This window comes from Tympanuchus pallidicinctus, unplaced genomic scaffold (genome assembly GCF_026119805.1).
Source record: "Tympanuchus pallidicinctus isolate F22 unplaced genomic scaffold, pur_lepc_1.0 scaffold24, whole genome shotgun sequence".
NCBI lineage: Eukaryota > Metazoa > Chordata > Aves > Galliformes > Phasianidae > Tympanuchus > Tympanuchus pallidicinctus.
Window position 1 is genome coordinate 781,170 of NW_026294741.1, and position 23,529 is coordinate 804,698.

Here is a 23,529-nt window from a genome sequence, read left to right on the forward strand (position 1 = left end):
AAAAGCATAAATAAAGTGTACAAAATGCTGTGCCCATGGCAGTTTGCATTCAAACCTCGTGTTGCTAAGAATCAGTCCTCTGAAGAGAAGGATATCAATAATAACGTGGAGAAAGATACAAAGTTCCATGGGTAAGATCTTTGTCACAGTTCTGTGGTTTTGCTTTTGTTTGAAAAGGAAAGATACTGTTGTGTGCTTCCACTGCAGTAACTTTAACAAAGGAGCAGTTATCCCTGGGGGCATTGGGCGGTGTTGATTTAGTAAGGTGGTATTGGTTTACTGAGGTACATTTAAGCTTTTGTATACCTCATTGAGGAAATAAAGCATTGTAATTAACTGTCATGGTTCTAAATTTATCTGGTATGCCCTAATGGTTACATGTATGCTGGGACTGTGGAGGCGTTTGTGTGCTATAAAAACTTAAAAGTAAAAACTAAGCATATTGCTTTCTATTGTATTGTCTTTTTGTCTTTTAAAGCTTTGTGAAAGATGATGCCAAATTACACAGTATAAGCAAGAAGCAGATAGAGATGTCACCTGTAATCACTTCAGCAGAGGTCAGTGATGGAGCGGGGTCTGTTTCTAGTTTCACTGATACTGACAGTTCACACAGATTGTGCTTGCTGCTCAGAACTTTCAGAGTTCTCATGCAAGGAGTAACTGTGGTGACATGAGGTTAGGGATGATGTGAGATCTTTGGATGAAAACTCTTTTCTGAATGAAAAGGTGCTTTGCTAAGTCAGTAGGACTGGAGTGCCAAATTCCTTTACTCCTTTGAAACCCAAGCTTTGTCCTTTCTCTAATTTTGTCTGATTTGCTTTTTTTTTTTTTTTTTTTTTTTCCAAAACTATGACTTTAAAGTTACAAAGCTGTTTGTAGTGGCAAATACTGTTTGGTTAGTACAAAAACACTTTTGGCTGTTTCATATCAAGCTGTAGATCAGGTCAATAGTTTAATACTCAAATGAATAAATAGTCCTGTTGGAGAAGATCACATCAGTCTTTGCCTTTAAGTTGTAGTATTCAATAGTAACATATAAATAAAATTGAAGCATTATGATATTTAATAGTTGTGAAGATAGTGTGTATTTTTATCTTTTCTATGGCCAGAAACCCCCACAAAATGGTATCAAAGCTTCAAACCAAATATCAACATGTCCTAGACGTGTAAAAGTAAGGAACTTGGAAAACGGATCCAGCCTTCTTGACACATTACACCTGACAGCAAAGGAGGTAAGACAGAAGCCTAAGCAGTAATTTTTCTGAACTTTCTGAAGATCTGTAGTGTGACATTGCTTTGTAAAATGTTATTATTTTTCAGGTTATCAATTGTCGGACCAAAGCTTGCCAAGGAGCACTCATGACCCCAAAGAGCCTGGTGAGAGGCACTAGAGATGGGCCAGTTCCTCCAGCAGAGCTTCTACCTCAGGCAATAGACTTTGTCAAGCAGTACTACAGTTCATTTAAAGAGTAAGCTAACTGTATCTTCATTTGTGGAATAAAAATCCTCTGCCTTCCTACCTGTGTGTGGGACTAGGCTGCTTAATTTCTTCAGAGGTATTGGCAGTTATATAGCATGCTTCCAAAAAAGAGGCGATTATTAAAAATGTGAACAGAATCATTACTGCACTTCATCTTCTGCTTCTGCAATCGTAGGTCTAGAGATTACTACCGTGGACTCTTTCAGTGCATTTCTCAGCCCCATCCCTTCAGAGTGTGTTGCATTATAGTATGCTAGAATAAGCAGGTTCTTCAGGGCTCTTTCAGAACGTGACTTTCTGTTTTCTTAACATTGGATGTTAATGGGATTGTCCCCTTCTCAGATTAGTCTTAGACATGTGGGTAATGCTTGCAGTTTGTGCTGTTCCAAGCATCTTTTCTCTGTTCTTTTATTGTATGTTTTCAAGGCTTTGGCCAAAGTATGGAAGGACGGGTGATGCCACAGAGCTTCTCAACCTTGCTCTGTGTTATCATCAACATAAGATTACTGAGCATGCTGAGAGCAATGCTTTAGCTTCAGGATTGTGTGTTTTTACAAAAATAGAGATGGTGCAGAGAGATCTTGTTGCAGGAAAAGCTGGAAGAGCTGCCTGAGGTCCAAGAATTTGCAGTGACAAAGTTTTCAAGTGACAAGCTTTCGGTGACAATTCACCATTTGCATATTTCACTATAAAATATTATTGGGATTTCAAAGGGACTCAGCCACATAATGCCTTCTTCTTTAGAGACTTTGAACTCTTCTACAAAGCTTTATTCCAACAGAATCTCTCAGAAAATTCCTGTGTTACATACAGACTATGGTTGCTTGCCAGAGTATTACATTTGCACGTCTCTGTGCCTGTGGTATTTGATCACATTGATTTGCATGGTCTTATGTGCTTGCCCTTGATCTTTCATCTTGCTGAAAATGTGAAAACTCTCAGACAGTGCAGGCTATTTTCATTCTGTCTGTAGACCAACAAAACAATTTTTGTCTGTGCTGTGATAAATATTTGCTAATGTTTTGACTTCATTTTCTATTATCAAACTAAAAAAAATTAGAGTTGGTTTCCTTAACAAAATAATTGCTCAGCACTTCCTTTTTTTTTGTGTGTCAGAGCTTTACTTTGCTCAGAAGACTTCTGGCCCTGTGAAAGTAATTGAACTTTGAGGGAACAGTCAGTTATTCCCATGTCGGGCTGAAGCTGGTCTATTTTCTAAGTTCTGTGTGATTGTGTTTGACATTTTTACCAAACTAGTTTGGAAAATCCAAATTTAAACTGAAAATTTGCACAGAAAAACTTGTCATCAATGGATATTTGCATTGCGTGGTGAAAGGGCAGTGTTACAAGTTCAGTTTCTATTATGGTAGTTCATTCATGAGGCTAGTAAGCTGTCATTTGTACTCAGTAAGGCCAATTCCTAAATTCAGAAGCCACAAAAAAGTCACTTGATCAGACCTCAGTTAGAATCCTGTGTATTTAACTCATCCCTTTACCAGGAACATCCACTGCTTTGGATAAAAAATTTCAGATCCTCTGCTATTGCAATAGATAATAGTTGTAGTTTGGGGACAGAAGTGTAGTGCAATAGAGAGGATTTGGGAGCAGATGATGGGGACTTCTCATGCCTGGAACATGGTGGGATTGCTCATCTTTTGAGGTAATGAATGCTTTCATAAATGAGAAAATATGTTGACCCATTTCACACCCAGATAGTGAGGATACTTGAGAAGGACGGATTTCTCAGTGTATATCAAACTTGCACTATCTGAAGCAGTATAGATACCAACCCCCTCCTTGGAAATGGGCTCTACCTGCATACTAGTACATAAAATCACCAATGCAGATGAAGGTCTCTTGCAAAAAGATGCTTTGCCACTGCAAAAAACATCCGAAACATCCAAAACTTGATGTTTTTTGCAGTGTCTGAGCTCTTCTTGACCCAGAACAAAAGAGGCATCTGCAATTTAGATCAGTTGTAAGTATTGAAATTTTCATTGTTTCTTTTCATGGCTGTTTCCTCTTTAACAGGTTAAAAATAGAAGAGCACCTGGCCCGACTAGAAACAGTGACCAAAGAGATAGAAACAACAGGAACCTACCATCTGACAAAGGATGAACTGATCTTTGCTGCCAAACAGGCCTGGAGGAATGCTCCAAGGTGTATTGGGAGGATTCAGTGGTCCAATCTACAGGTAGCTTATGACTCTAACAATTATGGCTGAATAGCTGTCTGCTGCACATTGGTAAAATGTGCCAATTGCTTCAATTGAGGACTGTCTTTCCTGTCCATATCATAAAATCAATATTTTCTTGAACTTCTCTGCTCTGTAGTAGAAGGAAAACTTATATAGGATTGGTTACATTTAAGAACCAATCAAGTTATGGAAGGAGGTCCATCTCTTGGGCTTGGAGAGTTGTTACATGTGAAAATAAAAGAAAGGTAAAAAATAAACCTTTCCTAGAAGTGAATTGAGAAATACTGATTTCCTATCCTTAGCTGTGTTAGAAAAATAACATGCTTGTATTATTCTTTCAAATTAATTTTTTCTTTACCTTTCTGGGGGAAACATACAGGTATTTGATGCACGTGATTGTAAAACAGCCAAGGAAATGTTTGAATATATCTGTCGCCATATTCAGTTTGCCACAAACAATGGAAATATAAGGTAGATCTCTTTTATTTCATTTGAATTTTAAATAACAAAAATTCCATCTAGGTCTGGTTTCAGAACTCTGCAATAGACCTGATGTGATCTATCTAAATATTTTGACAACTTGTCTGTGCTCTTAATTCTTCTGATACTTACATGTTCCTCTCACATGTACCATCAACCATTTTGAAAGTTTTTAACATTTGTGGCTAATGTTGCAAAAATCCTTCACAGTTCCTGGGGAAATAAATGATTTGAAGATTCGGGGAGATGAGTGGAAAGAATGAGTGATTTTATTCTTAATGATGTTTATTTTAGAAATGTAAAATAATTGCTGCCAGTAACAATTTGTATCTTAATAATCAGAATGTGTTTGATGTGCTGCTGTGATGTAATTGGGTTGAATCATTTCTCTGAGCAGATCAGCCATCACTATCTTCCCTCAGAGGACTGATGGGAAACATGATTTCCGTGTTTGGAACAGCCAGTTCATCCGATACGCTGGATATCAGATGCCAGATGGGTCTGTCATAGGAGACCCTGCAAGTGTGGAGTTCACAAAGGTAGAGTTCCAAATACAGAATCGTAACTGTTTTCCATCTTGATTAACTCACCCGTGTTTCATTTATTTTTCTTGTTTGTTTTTTTTTTTATGCAGTCTGGGAGGGAGCTATGTATTTCCTGCCCCACAGATTCTAGGTGCAGGCTGAAGCAACAGTTTGTTACTGTGCAGTGAAATACTCCCCTCCATCTCAGAACAGAGCTAAAACTCCTCTTAAATCTTGGTCTTGTTTGAGTGGGAAGACAACCTTTAGCACTGAGAATTTACCTCAGAGGGTTAACAGGAGGGAAGACTTCAAAAAAGAAATTCTCTTTCTTTACTTACAGTTGTGCATTGAGCTTGGGTGGAAGCCGAAGTATGGCCGCTTTGATGTAGTTCCACTCGTTCTCCAAGCAAACGGCCAAGATCCAGAAATATTTGAATACCCGCCAGAGATTATCCTTGAAGTGCCAATGGAGCATCCAAAGTAAGCACACCAGGTGTAGCTAATCGCATTTTTGCCTCTGCCTCACCCTGGCACGTGCTTATCCTGTGCTTGTGGCAGTCATTTTCTGAGTTCTTTGTTAGGATGAAATTACAGTAAATTGTCCTGAAAGACAAAATGCCTGTTGGAACAGTAAAATGAGATTTAAATTAACAAAGTCTGTGGTAGTTCTGTTGGATTTTTTTTAATATTCTGCATTTCAATCAGATTCAGAATTAAAAAACAACCAAAAAACAAAAGACACACAAAAGCAACACAGCTTCTAATGCCAGTGGAATGCATGTAAAATATGGTTGCACTTGCAACAAAATGCTTATTGCCTTTTTTTTTTCTTTATTTCTTGCTTCATCTTTGCTTTGGTAGCAGGCTGCAGATCGCAGAACTCTGTCATACTGTTCATCAGTTTCCTTAGCAGGCCATTCCCAGTTACCACGTTCTATGTGAAAACTTTGCTACAAGCTTTCGCAGATTGCTTCATGGGTTGGTCTCCCTAGAGACAGTGATCTTTCACTTCCTGGGCTTTTCTGGTTGTTGCCTAAGGGAGGAATACATAAAGTAACAGATTAAGTGTTTATTTAACAGATATGAATGGTTTAAGGAGTTGGATCTGAAGTGGTATGCTCTGCCTGCGGTTGCCAACATGCTCCTTGAGGTGGGAGGCCTGGAATTCACTGCATGTCCTTTCAATGGCTGGTACATGGGCACAGAGATTGGAGTGCGAGACTTCTGTGACGTGCAGCGGTACAACATCCTGAAGGTAATCTCCTGAAGTGGGGAGAGAATGGATTTGTTATTAGTTCCAGTCTGCTGCTGACAAGGCAATGGAGTCCTGGATGTTAGTTGCATGTCTTGGGCTCCTTCCCTCTGCAAATTAATAATAATGACTTAGAACCAGATGCTGTCATTCCCTACTCGTTCGGTCCGGCAGAGCCCCTCTTCCTTCTCCAAACCAGAATAGAGGTCACATGATACCTCTGATACCAAGTCTGTGTGGCTCTCACTTTCTCCAGCATAAGGTTGACCTTTCTCGAATATTTTTATCTGCATGTTAATGTGAAGAGGTGGAGAAATCAGGACGTGTATATAGAGCATAGTAAATTTGCTTTTCCCTTTTCTCTCTCTTTTCCAATTATAGGAGGTTGGAAGAAGAATGGGACTGGAAACCAACAAACTTGCATCACTGTGGAAGGACCGAGCTGTTGTAGAGATAAATGTGGCTGTGCTTCATAGCTTCCAGGTAAGTCAGTGAGTCTGGTATCTGGAAACACTTTGAATACTCTGTTTTTTCATTTCACTTACAACAACAGCTTTATACAAAGCTAGTGCCAGTGCCAACACTCGATGTACAGGAGGTTACCAATATAATTCCAATGTACTTATTATCTGTCTGTGTCTGGGAAAGCAGGGGAATGTAAATGCCCTGTTGTTGCCAGAAAAAAACTCGGATAGAGGGGAAAGTGAGAAAAAAACAAAAAGGAAGCTAAAGGCAAGATTGTTCATCTTATTAGCCCAGATGTCTAAGTGTCAAAATCTACATAAAGCCATGGAATTCATGTATTTCATTCACAATTAGTCTTTTTAAGGTATCATGACATTATGAAAGATGGGTAAAAATGAAACATAGCCTTTTCAGCATGCATTCTCAATGCTGGAAAGGTAAAATGCTGATGTTAAAAATAAATAAAAAAGGACTTAATAAAATTCTTAGTCAAAGGTCCACCCGTATCTTCATTTTATAGTTGTTAGTAATAAATATTTCCCAACACTGTATAAATTCCTTGGAATATTAAGCAAGCAAAAGGATTACTTTTACTATGGAATGGACTTTTTAAATATGTATTTCTCTTTTTGCAATTATTCTAGCAACAAAATGTTACTATCATGGATCATCACTCAGCTGCTGAGTCCTTCATGAAATACATGCAGAATGAGTACCGTGTGCGAGGAGGCTGCCCAGCTGACTGGGTGTGGATTGTGCCTCCTATGTCAGGGAGCATAACTCCTGTGTTCCACCAGGAGATGTTGAACTACGTCCTCACTCCCTTCTTTTACTACCAGGTACACGTCAAAAAAAAATAAAGATTCTAGCACACAACTTCAGCAGTGCAGATGATAATGTGAGATACAGAAGAGTCTGAATGAAAAGCTCCTATTACTCACACTGCTCTTAGTCTTGGTGCATACAAATCAAAGTTTGCTGGATAAATTCATAAAAGAACAAGCAATTTCTCTTTTACTGCGTGAGATAATTTTAGTTCTGTTGAATTCCTAGGCTATAAATATAATGCTATTTAGTGCTGTAGAGATGGTCAGTGTTTGTACAGGCAGCAAATCATAGATGTAGATCTGTCAAATCTCTCCCTTTCACCTGTGCACAAATTGTGTATTTGTTGTTTCACATTTCTTATCTGAAACACAGTTTTTTTTAATTGAAGGTGGATGCATGGAAAACACACATCTGGCATGATGAGAGCCGTCGGCCAAAGAAAAGAGAAATAAAGTTGAGCATTTTGGCCAAGTAAGTTGCTCAAATAAACATCATGATTTTGTTGAAATATTCTATTTTTCTGGTGCTTCCCTTACACATTTTTTGATAATTATTACAGTAGGGATGACCTGGTATGTTTGAACTATAGACTTGCATGTATACGCTTAGGTAATGCTCATATCTAATGTTCGTATTCGGGGCTTTCTGTATTGCATTGCTTCTTAGCAATCTTCCAAGGAATACCCATGCCCAAAAGGAGCCTTATCTAGGAAACTGCTTGTGCACCAGCCTGAGTTTCTACACAGCTATGTTCAAAGCGATACATGATGTGCTTTCTTTCCTCAGGGCTGTACTCTTTGCGTCACTGCTCCTGCGAAAAACAATGGCAGCCAGGTCCAAGGTGACTGTGATCTATGCAACAGAGACTGGGAAATCAGAAACATTAGCCAGCAATCTGTGCAGTTTGTTCAGCTGTGCCTTCAACACTAAGGTGAGGAAATACAGGTCACTTAAACTAAACGGAAGATGAGGTTTGCCTAGTTATATCAGCTTCTGCGAGATCTTTCATTCTCTAAGCCTGCGTTTTGTATGTCTGCTAAATGTAAGTTAGATCTTAGATTCTGACTTCTTTCATATAGAATAATGCCTTGTAAATTTGGTCAACAGTCATCTGACAACAGAGAGATCTAACACAAGTTCTTATGTCACCTAGCAGTTTCTCATGAGCTTTATATCTTCCAGATTCTGTGCATGGATGAGTACAACATCAGTGACTTGGAAAAAGAAACTCTTCTTTTAGTGGTTACCAGCACTTTTGGAAATGGAGATTCTCCAAATAATGGAAAGGTACTGCTTGCCTCAGAAGCACATGGCAACTCAGCTCAGAGAATGCTGAGATGAGCACCTCAGAGTTCTTTCTGAACCAGTCATGGACCTGAGGGAACAGCATGAAGCTGCTTCAGGGGAAATTAAGACTGAGAAATAGGAGAGGGTTTTTTACCATGAGTATAATTGGGCACTGGGACAGCTGCTTAGGGAAGTGGCCATGGCACCAAGAAGCTGCAGTTCAAGATGTGTTTAGGCGACACTCTCAGATGTATGGTTTAATTTATAAGTAAACTTTTGTGGAGCCAGGAATTGGATTTGATTATTCTTTTGGGTCCCTTTCATCTCAGGGTATTCTGTGTATCAAAGTCAGTCATTCATTTCTATGTATGAAAGTAAGGTGTAGATCAGAGTCTCACTTCTCTTTTAAATGAAAGAGTATTTTTCTAACATTAAATGTTTTATGAATTTTTATGCAGGCATTAAAGAACTCCTTGCTCACCATGAAATTGCTGAGAAAAAAAATTAGGTAAAAATAATTTGTTATTTTGTTTACTTAAGATGAATTCTTTTGTTTTTCATTCACCATAACATAGTGATCTTATTTGCATCTCCTTCTGCAGATACGCTGTGTTTGGCTTGGGGTCCACCATGTATCCTGAGTTCTGTGCCTTTGCTCATGCCATTGACCACAAACTGTCCCAACTGGGGGCTTTGCAGCTCACTCCAGTGGGTGAAGGAGATGAACTCAATGGTCAAGAAGAAGCCTTTCGCACATGGGCAGTCACTGCGTTCAAGGTGACTACATAAATATCTAGCTTATGTATTAGTTAATTCATTCATTTCAATTATTTTGGTCTTGGCATCCCAGAAAAACAGGGAATAATGAAGGAAAGCAGAGATGGCTTGCTATCTGAATTTTAAACTTCCCTTTCATCTGCTGGTTATCTAAATGGAAGGGAAATGAAATCCCTTTTCTGTAATTTGTTAGTACTCACATAGTTCCCCAAAAACTTTTGGATAATGAGATGCCCAGAAAAGTAAGGGCAGTAGCATCAGACCTCTAAATTTTGCTAAGTAGATCTTTTTTTTTTTTTTTTAGCAAGATTGATGTAGAAGTGGAAACTCGCTGAAATCCTATAGCATTACTGAATTCAACAAATTCAATAAATAACAACAGTCAGTGAAACTGAAATCTCCCCATAAACATAGCACCAGCGAATGAACAACAAACATATGACAACACTAAGAATATTTATTTTCCATGAATAGTCATAATTACTACTTTTTTCTAGACTGCCTGTGACATTTTTGATATCCGTGGGAAAACCAGTATTCAGTTACCTGAGATATACACATCAGATGACAGCTGGAATCCTAAGAAACACAGGATAGTACATGACTCTCAAACCATGGACTTGACTAAAGGTATTTGTTCTGACTTTCTGCTTCCTCTATCAATTTTACTTCATTTACTTTATGTCAGAATTGGAAAGGTTGTCTGATGTTGATAACAGTCATACTATAGCTGGATGGTAGAATTCCTGTAATGAAACAGTGGTCAAAGAAAAAAAGATATCATTTTACAGTGAATAAGTCATTACATCTTCCAGCACAAAAACATCAGAATACCAGATCTGGTGTACATTTTGACAATCCCAGAAGAATTAGAGTTGAGATACTTTTAGTCAGAGAAGCTGTGCATAGAGGACATGTGGCTGATGAGAAGTATATGGTGTTTTAGAGCAGGTGGTTCAGTTCTATTCTCTGAGTTCTTGGAAGATCTATTAAACAAACCTAGTGACACAATTTCTCATTAGTCATGTCCTCTTTTCTCAACAGCACTGGCAGACATTCATGGAAAGGATATAATTCCCATGAAGCTGAAATTCAGACAGAATCTTCAGAGTTTCAAATCCAGGTATGAGTCCTCATTTCTTTGAATATTGTACATTTTATTAAAATCTTAAACAATTAAAATATTTTGTTATAAACATCTCTTCCCTGTGTTACTGAGAAATATGCTCAAATTTTGTACCGTCCTTAGTAGAAATAAAAACTGATCACCAGACCACGACAATAGTAAGGGACTTCGCTTCTGTGTAGATAGTAGCTGATTTCCCAGTGAAGTCTCTGGCAGCAGAGGGGACTAAATAACCTGATGAATATGGCCCTCTGATATCTACTAAATGTGGAAGGACAGTGTAAGGTCCCTCTCCTTTGCTTGATCTGCCACGTGCCTGACAAATATTTACTTCATTTAGGAAAAACCAAATTGCCCCTTAATAGAGGGAAAAAAACAGTTGAGGGTGGAAAGAGATTCAGTACAAGAAGCTGTATTAAAAGCAAGCTGAGATGAGACAACATAAAAATACAAAAGGACAATAAGTGCACGGCATCTGTCTTAGAAATAGCATCCATGAATGCCTCTTCAGCATCCTCCAGGAAGTCTCTCTCATCCCTGTTCTAAATGCAGTCATCTTACAGGATGTGCTCTGAGCTGCTGTAATGTGTGAGCTATTCAGTCTTCAGTAGAGCTGCACTTCCTGCCGTTGGCTGACTGCAGGCATACTGGACAGATCAGGCAGCACTTCAGCATCTTATTTGTTTTCATAGAAGTCCTTCACATGTCTATACTGTTTTTGCTTAAGTCTCCATGAATTACTAAGCTGATCTGATGATTTGATAATGAACAGTAAGCCCTTGCCAACTGTCACTTCACATTTATGTCTTTTCTATGTAATTTAAGGGAATTCCTGTCAATGTAATCATGATCTAAATGATCTCTTTTTTTCTATATCTAGTCGTGTTACCATTCTAGTTAAGCTTTCCTGTGAGTCTAATCAGGAAGTGCACTACCTGCCTGGAGAACATATTGGGATTTTCCCAGGCAACCAGCCAGAATTAGTCCACAGCCTCATTGCACGTGTTAAGGATGCCCCTCCAGCTGATCAGATTATCAGACTTGAAACCTGTACTGAAGGTAAGTTGGTTCCCTTCACATTTGATAACAGAGGATATTTGATGGGTTTTCCTAAAATTCATGAGAATTTTAATAGGCTGAATTTGATTATATTATCCTCCTTTTAAGTTTCACTAGGATTTTGCTGATGCTTTTAGGTATTCCTCTAATTCTAGATTCTGTTTTTATGTCCTAAGGCAGTTCATGGTAACTTCACCAGCATTGTCTGATATTTTGGGCTGACACTATTTGTGATTTAGTTCCTAAATTGGTTATTGACTGCAGTGAAATTAGTCTACAGTTTCCTTATCATTGTTACATATCAATGTGTGTATCCTTAACATGGATTTACATGTCATGACCTTTTTTTTTTACATCTTAGTAGCTGCAGTCTGTGAAATCATGGGACTCTGAACACACAGAAAGATGATTTCCATCATACTTTTTGCTTAAAACATAGTGCTTTATTACAGAGTGGTTCTCTGCATCAGATTCTCTACTCACAAAAAGCTTGAAAGCTCACATTAATCTGTGGTTCAGATCTGTATGCAACCTAATCAGAAGTCATATTTTAAAAGACACTGAGTTTTGCATAGCACTACAGTTGTTAAATGCCTTGGGAATTGCCACATGATCTTCTACTTCCCTTGTTTCCAGGTGGCTATTGGGCAAGCCAGAAAAAGATTCCAGCTTGCACTCTCTCCCAGGCTTTGACATATTTCCTTGATATCACTACTTCACCCTCCCAACAACTTCTAAAAAAACTCTCCCAGCTGGTAAGAGCGGAAGGAGACAAACAGAGACTGGAAGTTTTATGTCATGTAAGTATTAGGCTGAAGTTACACTAAACGTGCTCCATAATGGATCTTTTGGTGCCTTTCAAAAGCAGAAGCTTTAGAAATGCTTGTAGTGATGGTGTTTGATTTCCATTCCTCTGTTACATATGCTGTGAGTGTGTTAAACCAACCATGGTGAGAGAAAGAAGGAGTGATCTTATGGCTTAACCTGTGTGGGAATCAGGAGTTTTCTTCAGGTCTGGTATTTCCTGTATGGTTGTGGGTGGGTCATTTTGCCTGCCTGATTCTCTTGCCTGCCCTGGTGGTTTCTGATGAGACACCATTAAAAAATCTCAGAGTTTGTAGAGGGAGAGATTGCAGAGGAGCTGCTAGGTATTTTTATTTTTTCACAGAATTTGATACCAATGAAGTAGAAGCAATGTCACTTCAAGTAACCAAAGACTCATAGGTGTGGTAACTGCTCTGTTCTGCTGGGATCAGCAAGCACTCAGTAAGGGCTCAACCAGACCTGAGCCTACACAGTTTTCTAGATATCCCATAGCCAGGGGGCTGAAAAGCAGCTTCTACTTTGGTTTCTGTATCCTCTCTGAGAGAACGTATATGTGAGAAAAATGACAGTGGATATTTCTGTTTCCAAAAATCAAACAATGTTTTCAGGAAACCCAAGTATTAGTCTAGGGATGGTTTTGAGAATTCTCTGCTGATTTGCAGTTTATTTCATATTTAATTGTATATAAAATAGGAATCTTATTTTAAAAGTTACTTTTCAAACATCCTTGCTCTCTTGAATTCAGCATGGGGCCTGGTAATATTGTGATAGTGGCTTTTGGCTTTTAGAGCACAGAAGAATACAATAAATGGAAGTTTTACAACAGCCCGAACATCCTGGAGGTCCTGGAAGAGTTTCCTTCTGCTGAAGTCTCAACAGCTTTCTTACTGACTCAGCTGCCACTTCTGAAACCCAGATACTACTCTGTCAGTTCCTCCTGTGACATGACACCCAGAGAGATTCATCTGACAGTTGCTGTGGTAAACTACAGGACAAGAGGTAACGAATTGTGTTTTTTAAATTTCTGTCTCAGTTAAATGATATTTAGTCTGTGTTGTGGTTCAGAAAAATCTGTGTATGCTAAATGACATGAAACATATCTGTAACAGAAAGTTTGTGTTGTGATACGTGCAGAATAGTACACAGCAGTACAGATACTCATGCTGTATCAGGATTTGTTAAAATAGTGCATCACTGGTATGTCCTTGTTTTATAAATGATTACTAGATCATTTATATTCTTGTTTATAAGCATAATGTTAAATAGAAACTGTTTTTTAAAAAGCAAACAGCTTTTGAATGCTTACAAATAATTTTCTTTTCCTCTGATTAGATGGACAAGGGCCATTGCACCATGGAGTCTGCAGCACGTGGCTGAACAAAATAGCTCTCAATGAAACAGTCCCTTGCTTTGTGCGCAGGTGAGTGTATGCCATAGGAAGAAGCCAAGGAACATCATGGAATAAGAATGGTTAGGCAAATACTTGCTGTATAATTCTGTGAAGCTTCTTTCCCTAGATGCCTCCTGAAGTTAATTCCCATGAAATTTTCAGGAAACTAATGGAAATTTTATTGGATTCTAATGAAGGAAATTGTTCAGTGCTTTTAGAAGTCCATTCAGACACGTTTTCTTAGTTACTCCCAAGTGTCACCGTATGTCCTGTGGTGCAGATGGGTTGGGGAGAAGGAAGGGGCAAAGGGTAGAGGTGATCGTGTCCTGTTTTCTAACATGTATTTCAGCCATACCTTGTGACCTCGGGTGAGGGCTGAAGCCAATTGTTTCTACAAAATCACTGATGATTACTCTCCTAAATCACTGGGCACTTATCAATGTTTATTTTGTAAAAAAACTAGAGAATCTGATTCTTCAGTCCTTCAAGATACATTTATCCTCTCATACAAAGCATAATAAGAGAAGATTCAAAGCAGCAGAGATGATCACTAAGTATCATTCTGTCAACTTTCTAGGAATACTTTTATTCTGAGCTTTACTTTACCTAATTAACATATTTTTGCATGTTAGTGCTGATGGATTCCAGCTCCCAAAGGAGCCAGCCAAGCCGTGCATTCTTATTGGCCCAGGAACAGGAATTGCTCCATTCAGAAGTTTCTGGCAGCAGCGTCTCTATGACTTGGAAAAGAAAGGTACTTACAGGGACTGCCACTTGGGGGAGGCCAAAACTCATCCAGCCAGAAGACATCCATAGTCCTCCAAAGAAAATGTGTTCAGGTGGAGGTTTTGTTTGGAGAACTACAGAACTGGTGGGGACACTTCTAAACTTTAGCTGAGTAACTAGCGATGTAGAGATTTGTCATCACAAGGCTGAATCAAACATTGAACGTTAGCCAATAATTCCATCCCACATAAGACCATTCTGGTGGTCTTGAGGTATTTGGTCACCCACAGAGAGTAGCCTATGTGTATAAGTACTACATGTTCTGCATCTGCTCTGCTCTCACAAAGGGGCCACAATGCAGAGAGGAAATGCTGTGGCCTGTCTCTATCATCCTGCTTGGGAAATGTGCTTCAATAGGTGATTCCACATAGTACTTTGAAGTCTCAGGCAGATTCAGTCCTGATGCAGACTTAAAATCAGGAGCTGTCACTCATGCACACATAAACTCCTCAGAGTTTTAGCAAGAAAGACTAATTAGAAACAGTGATTACATTGCCCAACTAAGTTGATGTGGCAGGGTTTTCTCTGGGGACGGTGGTATGAGATAATGGGCCTTACTAGGCAATCCAAAATAACTCTGGTATTGGTTTCAGGGATCAAAGCTGGTGACATGATATTACTGTTTGGCTGCCGGCAGCCAGATATGGATCATATCTACAAAGAAGAAGTTGAAGAAATGAAGAGGAAAGGAGTTCTGAAAGAAGTTTTTACAGCTTACTCCAGGCAACCTGGTCAACCTAAAGTAAGGCTGGTTCTTTTGTTCTTTAAGAGCTGGCCCCTTTAGGAAGAGTCCCTCAAGTTAATGTTTGGGCTCTCTTTAACAATTTTATTGAAAAACAGAACGAAGCAAAACAAAACTGTTAGTGTCAGTGCATTGTGAACAAGTGACAAAAGGCTCCATTCCTCCAAAGCAAAGGAGCCTCTCACTGTTCACTTCTGAATGAGTAGCATATATGTACATATGTATTTTAAATCCTCACTGCCTTATTGATAGGTGTAGTAGACATACAATTAAACCTTTGAGTGCAAAATGTCCTTTGAAATTAGAAGCTGGAGCACTTCTGGAAACCGTACGTTTTGCAGGATATGATGAGCCTGTGAGTTGGAAATGAGTTGGCTCCATCATTTGTCACCATTTCAGTACCCTTTTAAGCTGTCTTGCCTCTGTAGCAAGTCAGGAATCTTTGGCAGTGGTAATTGGCTCTAAATAAAAGTCTCTTAACGTACTCTGATTTAATCAAGGACAAGTCCAGCCTTCCAATCTGGGGATTGTGGAGAGAGCATTTAAGATATTTTTCCTCTCCTTTGCTGTTCTGAAGCATATGGAATAGTTAGGATGTATCGAATCTTCCTGTGTAGGCCCACTCTAAATTTAAAAAGTATTATTAAAGAGAACTTTTCTAATGATATTTTTTCTGTTTCTAAGGTCTATGTTCAAGATATTCTTCAAAATGAGTTGGAAACCAAAGTATGTAATATCTTGCATAAAGAGGAAGGGCATCTGTATGTCTGTGGAGATGTACGCATGGCCAGAGATGTTGCTCAGACTTTGAAGAAGATGCTTGGAAAAAATCTGGACTACACAGAGAAGCAGGCAGAAGAGTATTTCTTCCAGCTAAAGGTATTCTGTGATGTAGAAGGCATTCTTTCCATTCAGACAGTGCTCCAACACAGGTTTCAGAGTCACACTCCAGATCTTGCAGGCAATTAGTTTCTTTTCAGCAGCATGCTAAAGAAAAGTGCTTAAGTGCTAAGCTGATCAGCTTATTCTGCTCACCACTGTCTAAAATGCATGGTTGCTGTTTGGTTAGGTTGTATGAATGTCATGTCATGCTCCTCTCTTACATACTACATTTTGCCCAGCATCCCTCTTTTGATCCTGGCCATTAGCTTTGCGATGTCTCCAGAGCATCAAAAGTTTGACACTTTTTTGTACCAAAATAGGAATGTGACTTTCAGAAAGTAATGGGGCAGTCACTGAAAGCACAGTGTCTGAGTATGGCTGGCTTTGTGGGACTGTTCTGTCAGCAGAACTTGTCTGGAGATTGTGTGTCTGCAATTTGGTTCCTTTATTGGCAGCAAGAAAGTCCACCATCACAGAATTAGTCATATGAATGCAACTTAAATGTCACAGAAAGATTCATCTCTTGGTTTTTGTTTGTTTTCTTCTTCAGAGCCAAAAGCGATACCATGAAGATATATTTGGGGCTGTGTTCCCACATGAAGTCAAAAGAACATAAGAGATTTGCATCCCATCATTCCAGGCACGGACCAACAGTCTGTACGTGATATTTGCACATTTGTTGTTGTTTTCAAAAATCTAGGGATCAAATCCTCTTCTTTATTCCAGCTAAATGCTGCACATCTGATAGTAGGATTTGACTTCTAAGCTTTAGCCTTAAGTAAGAAAAATATAAAATTTATCTTTTGTTGTTCTCAGATTTCTTTTAATAGATTAATATTGAAGATGCCAATTATTTTTTTAATTCTATCTAGGTTAGTATAGGTCTGTCATCTTTTGCAAATACAAAACATATAAAACCTGGTCACCAGGAAAATTTAGAGGTTTTTTTTGCTATTAGTGACATTTTTTAGTTTTTTGCTATTGCAGGAAGTGATTTTTTTGTTGGTTTTTTTTTTTTTTTTAATGGACTATTTATCTGTTTGAATTTATTTATATTATTGTTTTACTGTGCGTATTATCTTCAAAGTTGTGGCACTTGGAAATGTCCAAAGATTTGTTGTATCTAAAGGAACTCTTGCAAATGTGATAAAATACAACAGCTTATGAGTGGAAATACCTGCTGCTTACACTTACACTTCAAATGCATACATGTGAGGAGGTAGCAGTTTGATTTCTGCTCCCTGTAGTTCAGGTACACCAACCTGAATTTTTGTTGTTACAGAGCCTACAGTAATGAGGTTCAGAAAATTCAAAAGCACTTTGTCCATCTGATTTTTATGCTCTGACTTTACTTGATTTGTTTGTAATAAAAGATACCTTTATTATTAAGACAAACAAATTGGTGTAGTTTAAATGTACTTCTGTGTCCTATTATCTTCAGCCTAAAAAATTGCAGGTTGGTAGGTAAATGTAGGGGAAGTGCTAGAACACAGCCTGAGCTGATGATTGAGGACCTGGTGAAGGGGGGGCAGGGATGGTGGCCAGGAAGCGCAGGTGCAAGCAATTTTTTGAGCTTCCCACCTGACCAGCAGGGGTCTGCCTCCCCTTGGGTTCATTTAGAGCAAGCCTTCGATGGGAGAATGCTTCCTGGGTGGAGGCTGCGTCTTGAGGAGGTGTGTTTTATAGCCAGAAGACCCTCTTAACCAGTTGGGTGAGTCAACTTCCATCTGCGTGTGATTATTGCTATTTCTAATGATGCTTTGCTTGGTGTCACAAAGAACTCATCAGGAGCAGTTTCTCTGCTTCCAAAGGCTGATGTGAGGTGTTCTCCAACCCGCACTCTCTCCTTAAGCAAAGAGCCCATCTCTGTGAGTTACACAGCCTGCCTAAGATGAGTTATACGGTCTTGTTACTTCTGGAGAGATGTGAATCTTGCCTTCTGGATAGTGAACTAAAGAATGCAAAACAGCAATTGGAGCGATGTATATTGCCCTAGTTATGTTTTGAGTTTGGTTCCTGTCCCTTGCAGTTCTGTTATAACTTCTTTTCCTAAAATCAGCAGGAATTTATGATGGCATTAAAAAGCTAAAGGTGAGATTTTTTTCTGTCATCCTTTGTCTCCAGGAGCTGGAATCCAGTGAAGGATTTGACACTCAAAAGTCAACAGTGTCACGTATGTGCGGTGTGTTCCACGTGTTCTTCAGGACAGCTTTAAACATAAGATGAGAAACGCAGCGTAGTTGAAAGGCTGTGGGCAGTGATGATGGAGAACAGGAAGTGTGGGACAGCAGAGACAGAGAGAGGACAGAGGAGGTTCATAGCAAGTATGTGGATGTTATTTCATGCTCTAACACATTCTTTGCTTCTGAAGTTTTGAGGTGAGGTGCAGAACGAGGTAACTTCCATCTCCATTTAGAAAGCTCTCAATAAGCCCAGGATTCTCTGAGCTCTGGGCTTCAAATAAGTCCAACATAGGCAACAGAAGTAAGTTCTATATTTTAAAGTGTTAGTGTGTGCCTTGTGCTTTCAGGAGGAGTATTGCAGCACAATGCATTTGCTATGTGTTTAACAAAATAGATGCATTTTCTTGCCAAGAGTACTGGTGAAGTGGTCCCCTCTGGCTTTAGGGTTTAAAATGCAATTGAGTGTTACATCACAGCTGTCTGGAGCTCTGAATGGTCTCTGTGCTTGAGTTTGTCTTCACTGAGATGGGAATACTTGTTGACTGAGGAAAGGAGGGAGGGAAGCTTCTGTTGCTTTTCAGGGAAAAGATTCTTGGACTATTCACTGATGAAAGACAAATGCTTTAAAAACAAAAAGAACTTCAAAATCTTGACTAAGATATAAACAAATATAACAAAAATGCACAAGTCATATTCTGTGTTGCACAAATCCCAGGTTAGGATGTGCTCTGAGGCTTTCAGCAGGAGGCAGGTGATGATGCAATGCCTCTGGGCTGGATTTGCTGCTCTTCTTTGGGAAAAGGCATTGCCTTGGGTTGGTGGGAGCTGTGCTGCAGGGCTGGGATGTAATAATATAGCCAGTCCACAGTGAGCTTCCCTTTGCAGCTGGTGGGATGTAACCTTCATGCTTGAGGTTTAGGGTTTTGTTTTGTTTTGTTTTTTTTTGTATTTTAATACATGACCTCATCCTTCAAATTTAATTGATAATTACATTCATTATTTCTTTTTCTTTATGAAAAGCAAGAAGGCTCAACTTATCTGAAGGCTTTTACTGTTTGTGTATGAAAGATCTAGATAAGATGGATGAAATGTAAAGCTGTGCTTTAAAGTGCACTGTCCTTTTCTCTGCAGGGCAGTACAAGGCTGTTGTTATTTTTGGAGTAAAGCTGTTTGGCAGCAGCACAGTGACCCTGGGGTTAACGGATTAATTAACACACAGCTGAGTAGCTGCCTGGAGCTGGGGCACACACAGGGGAAGGACAGCGGGCTCTGGGGCAGGAGGCAGCTCCCTCTTCTGTGGCAGTGCGTGGCTGCAGGTGTGCAGCCTTCTTGCAGCTGTTGGTGCTGATCAGTGATGTGGACGTGCGGGCTTTCTGCTGCTTCCTGGCAGCACAGGGGGATGAATTCCTCCAAAAACAAGCTGTGTGGTGGCCTATGTGTTGAGCTGGGAGCTGAGAAGAGCTTTCAGCAAGGTAATGTTAAGATTCCTTTTACTGAAGCTCGTTGTGTTCTATCCTAACTGAATGACCTGATCCACCAAGAGCTCTGCTCAGAGCTCAGGCCCTGCTGTGCCCCCTTGGCTTTGCTGAGCAGCTCTGAAGTGCTGAACTTGCCCAGCCTTGCTCCCAGCATAGTCTAATGCTCTGAGAAAAGTCAGCGTTGGAGTTCCTCAAGCCAGGTAACTTGGCTCACTGTAGCAGGTGGGGAAGCTTTCTGGTGCATGCTGAGCAGCTGCACTGCTGCTGGGGCTGTGAGGAGTGGTGGGACCTGGAATTGTGCAGTGGGATGGGGAGCTGCTGAGAGCGTGCACTGGGTTCTCAGTGCCATCCTGGTGCTGTTTGATGCCCTTTGTGGTGAGAATTCCAGTGATCATAGCAAAAAGGAACTTGAACAGCATCTCAGTTCCATCTGTTAAAGAAGTTGAAGAAAGTTTGCCAGCTGTCCTGCAGCTGAAGGGCTTTTGCATCTGACTTGTAAGAGGAAACAAAATGATCCTTGTCTGCAGGAAAGGTGTGCTGTTAGAATAGCAGCTGGGCAGATGTCAGTGATAGCTCAAAGCAAATGGCCACAACTTGAGTCAGTGGTGGGGAAAGGGGCTGATGGGGGTGACATAGTGCTTTTTTCTGAGGACTTGCTATCACAAACAAGGCTCCAAAAACAATTTTTATTCCTCCCTGGCTGGGCTTTGCAGGACTACAATAATTGAGGGGGAAAAAGATGAGAAAAAAAGAATGAGCTGCTTGTGCTTTAGTTTGGCTACAAGTGTGTGCGTGTGTGTTGGGGGGGGGAGGGAGAGAGAAGGTCAAACCACAATTCTGTAACACTTGCTTTATCCAGAGCAAAGATTTATTTGCTGAAAAGATTCCTATGTATCCAGTATTTTATTAGCATAATGTGCACTTTTTTTTTTCCTTGCTGGTTGCATAAACTAATACAGCAACGGTTGTTAATACTAACAATTTTTAATTTAATAGCAATTCTGGAAGACACTCTGATAGAAAATATTTTTAAAAAAATTTACTGTACAAAGTTTACAACACATTTGAAAAGAAAAACGTGTCAATTTTCACCATATTACAGACTCCATTTACATTCACTATTGATGTGTGGCTATTGTAGCAGCATTGTACAGCCAGCTTCACATTTACACCTCTACAATAGGACAGGCTTACTGTGCTTCGTGCCTCACACCAGCACACGAGGAGACACATGGCCATAAAGCAGTGACCCAATGCCTGCTGCTCAGCTGTGGCAGAGAGATGGAAGCGCCTGATTTCATTCACAGCTGTACAGCTGCATGGTTCTGTTTGACTTCCATGTGCCTTACACAGCTGACTGCAACACATTACCCTAGACAGTAATTGGCCCTGCTCTCTAGTACGCTGGGTTTTGCTTTTAAGAACCATTTATGGGAGTTGAACACAAAACCAAGGAAGACTCAGACTGAATCTCAAACTTCATGATTTAAAGGCAAGTTTTGAAACCCTTCCTGCAGCAGGATGGCACTCCATCAGCCTGCAGAGCTCATGGGTCAGCCCCATCTGCTTTCAGCACACTGCAAAGTGAAGCACCAAGGGACAGGCAGCCCTGCTGACACAGGTGTAGCTGCCTGGCTGGAAAGCAGGGTCAGCACAGCATTCCGCCTGGAAACAGCCAGGGTTTGAACCTCACATGAGGGCAGTCACACAGGGAGAACAACGTTTGGTTTTTAATTTTATTTTGTTGTAAGCTGGATAGTCTGTCCAACCAGCCATCCTGTAGGAAAAGATTGAGAAGGTCGTGCTTTCTCAGCATTGTTCTTGCACATTGCCACAGCAGCATTACTGCTGACAGCCAGGTGAGCAATCACTCTTTCCTTCCCACAATGAAAGCTCTGGGTTTCCCAAGTGAGACAGGAATAGCAGTGAGAGCATGCTGTGGTGCAGAGGGGCTGCTCGATGCAATGTGTGCATCCAGCAGCAGCTTCTGCTCTCCCTAAGGCAAGGTACACTGCTGCCCGTGGGTTCATAACCTTAACGTTGCTACCAAGCAGGTTCCTCCTGGCTTTTACTGCACTGTCAATACTTAAGTGGTACTCGTTGGAAAACAACCTCTGTTTAAATCTGTGACAATGTTATTGTGAGAGAGCAAACAGTAGCAAGGCTTGAAGAGAAAGCAGGTGGTGGCTAAAAGGGCACTATGTGCTGAGGGGCCTATTTGCTTTTCTGAGGTGGTAAGAGGGAGGTCAAGAGAACCATGTCTCCATGCTTGGCTACCACCAAACAAATTCTGTTTTATATTTGAGGCACATTTAAAATCACCATAGCACAGTGAAGGAGTAGCTGGAGTGAAGCCCTCTGCTCAACAGAACTTCTTTTTTTCTCCAAGTCAGCTGCCTGTAACCAAACTGAGTGCCTATCACTTCATGTGCCTTGTGAAGGACTTCAGGGCTTTCCCCTCTGTAATCTACATTATAAAGCCTTGTAATGGTGGCAAAAGATAGAAAAGAGGCATGTAATGTACTAGTGTGACTGGAGAGATGAAATTTGGTGACTTTCAGGGAGTCCTAATGAACTACCTTAAAAATGAAGCAGTGTAAGGACAGAAGGGCTCTTTAATGTCCACTGCATAATTAGAGTTGTCCTGCTGCCCTGGCTGACAGGCAAAGGCAGAGGAACAAGAATGGGAGGTGTGATGGAACATTTAATGCAGCTTGCAATTCATTTGCAAGTGAGATAATGCATCTGTTACCTTCAATGCAGAAATAAGCTGTGTCCTTTATCAGTCTGATCAGTCATTGCACATTGTAGCATGTGGTTTCCTTTTGAGTTTTGGGGGCTGGGTTTTTTCTTGATCTTAACCTTTGAAACGGGTCTTGGATTGACTCAGGTTCTCTGGAACAAAATGTAACTTTCCCAGCTGCAAGGGTTTTGCTGTTCTTAGTTTTCCTCAGAACTGCTGAGTCCTAAATTTCTTAAATTCTTGCAGACTTATCTGACTGTCTGGAGGAGTGTGTGTGCGCACAGGGGAGAGAAATGACTTTGAGTCTCTTAACAAGCTCTGTGTATCAGAACAGTATGTTATTATACATTGTTAAGGGATGGCTTTTTCTCTTGATTTTCTTCCCTCCCTGGAGCTCTATCTAGTGAAATATGTTCTTCTACAAATGAGATTGCCATCAGGGCAGCAAGGGGTGAGGTCTGGCAGTGCTCTGGTTCAGGGAACCAAACGGGTTGTGCCTGAAGCTCCCCAGGAGCAGCGTGGTGCCCAGGCGCTCACCTTCTCCAGGGGCAGCCAGCTGGGGTGGCCCTGCCTGAGCGGGGCTGAAAGCGGATGGACCCAGAGGTCCACTGCCACCCCAACCAACCCGAGGCAGTTCTGTGGCAGGGCAATTCGGCTTTTCTTGTGAGTTCTGTGTTGAAGTGCTCAGTTCTGTTTCAATGAGATAACTATGTTTGGCAGCAAGAAGCAGATTTTTACTGCTTTAACTTAATTCAAGGTAACCCAGAGCTTGGACCAACCTGCAGAAACAAACCAGAGTGATCACAAACTGAATGATCAGTTTGGATAAATTTTACCTTAACAAGAGAAAGACAATTTAAAACTCCCATCTCCTTGTATGAGATACGTAACCATTCTGAAACAAAGCGGTTCCACTTGTCTTAGGGAAAAATGCACTGAAGGCAGAAGATCATTCCTAGTTACACCACAGACGCAAAAAGGAACTAGAAGGAGGTTGGTTTCTCTTTGTGCTAGTGGAATGGCTG

At 40.3% G+C, this 23,529-nt stretch overlaps 1 protein-coding gene across 1 annotated transcript; it reads left to right on the forward strand.

Moving 5' to 3' along the window:
• The first annotated feature begins 14 nt into the window (after nt 1-14).
• NOS2 (nitric oxide synthase 2) lies at nt 15-18,976 on the forward strand. The gene is made up of 27 exons (XM_052689079.1): nt 15-131; nt 479-557; nt 1,110-1,232; nt 1,321-1,469; nt 3,512-3,674; nt 4,057-4,148; nt 4,555-4,696; nt 5,022-5,161; nt 5,762-5,936; nt 6,315-6,416; nt 7,043-7,237; nt 7,615-7,697; nt 8,013-8,157; nt 8,409-8,513; nt 8,972-9,021; nt 9,116-9,290; nt 9,788-9,920; nt 10,335-10,413; nt 11,297-11,475; nt 12,112-12,275; nt 13,089-13,299; nt 13,633-13,720; nt 14,323-14,444; nt 15,070-15,218; nt 15,903-16,097; nt 16,651-17,811; nt 18,225-18,976. Exons 1-26 carry the CDS (start codon nt 25-27, stop codon nt 16,714-16,716), a joined length of 3,411 nt encoding a protein of 1,136 aa, XP_052545039.1. The 5' UTR covers nt 15-24; the 3' UTR covers nt 16,717-17,811; nt 18,225-18,976.
• The last annotated feature ends 4,553 nt before the right edge of the window (nt 18,977-23,529 follow it).

Bases quoted from the DNA above. Each gene is read 5' to 3' on its own strand.
- NOS2 (XM_052689079.1), top strand. From the start codon at position 25: ATGCTGTGCCCATGGCAGTTTGCATTCAAACCTCGTGTTGCTAAGAAT. The intron at 3,675-4,056 runs GTAGCTTATGAC...GGAAACATACAG, and splicing joins TTCAGTGGTCCAATCTACAG to GTATTTGATGCACGTGATTG. The intron at 8,158-8,408 runs GTGAGGAAATAC...TATATCTTCCAG, and splicing joins GCTGTGCCTTCAACACTAAG to ATTCTGTGCATGGATGAGTA.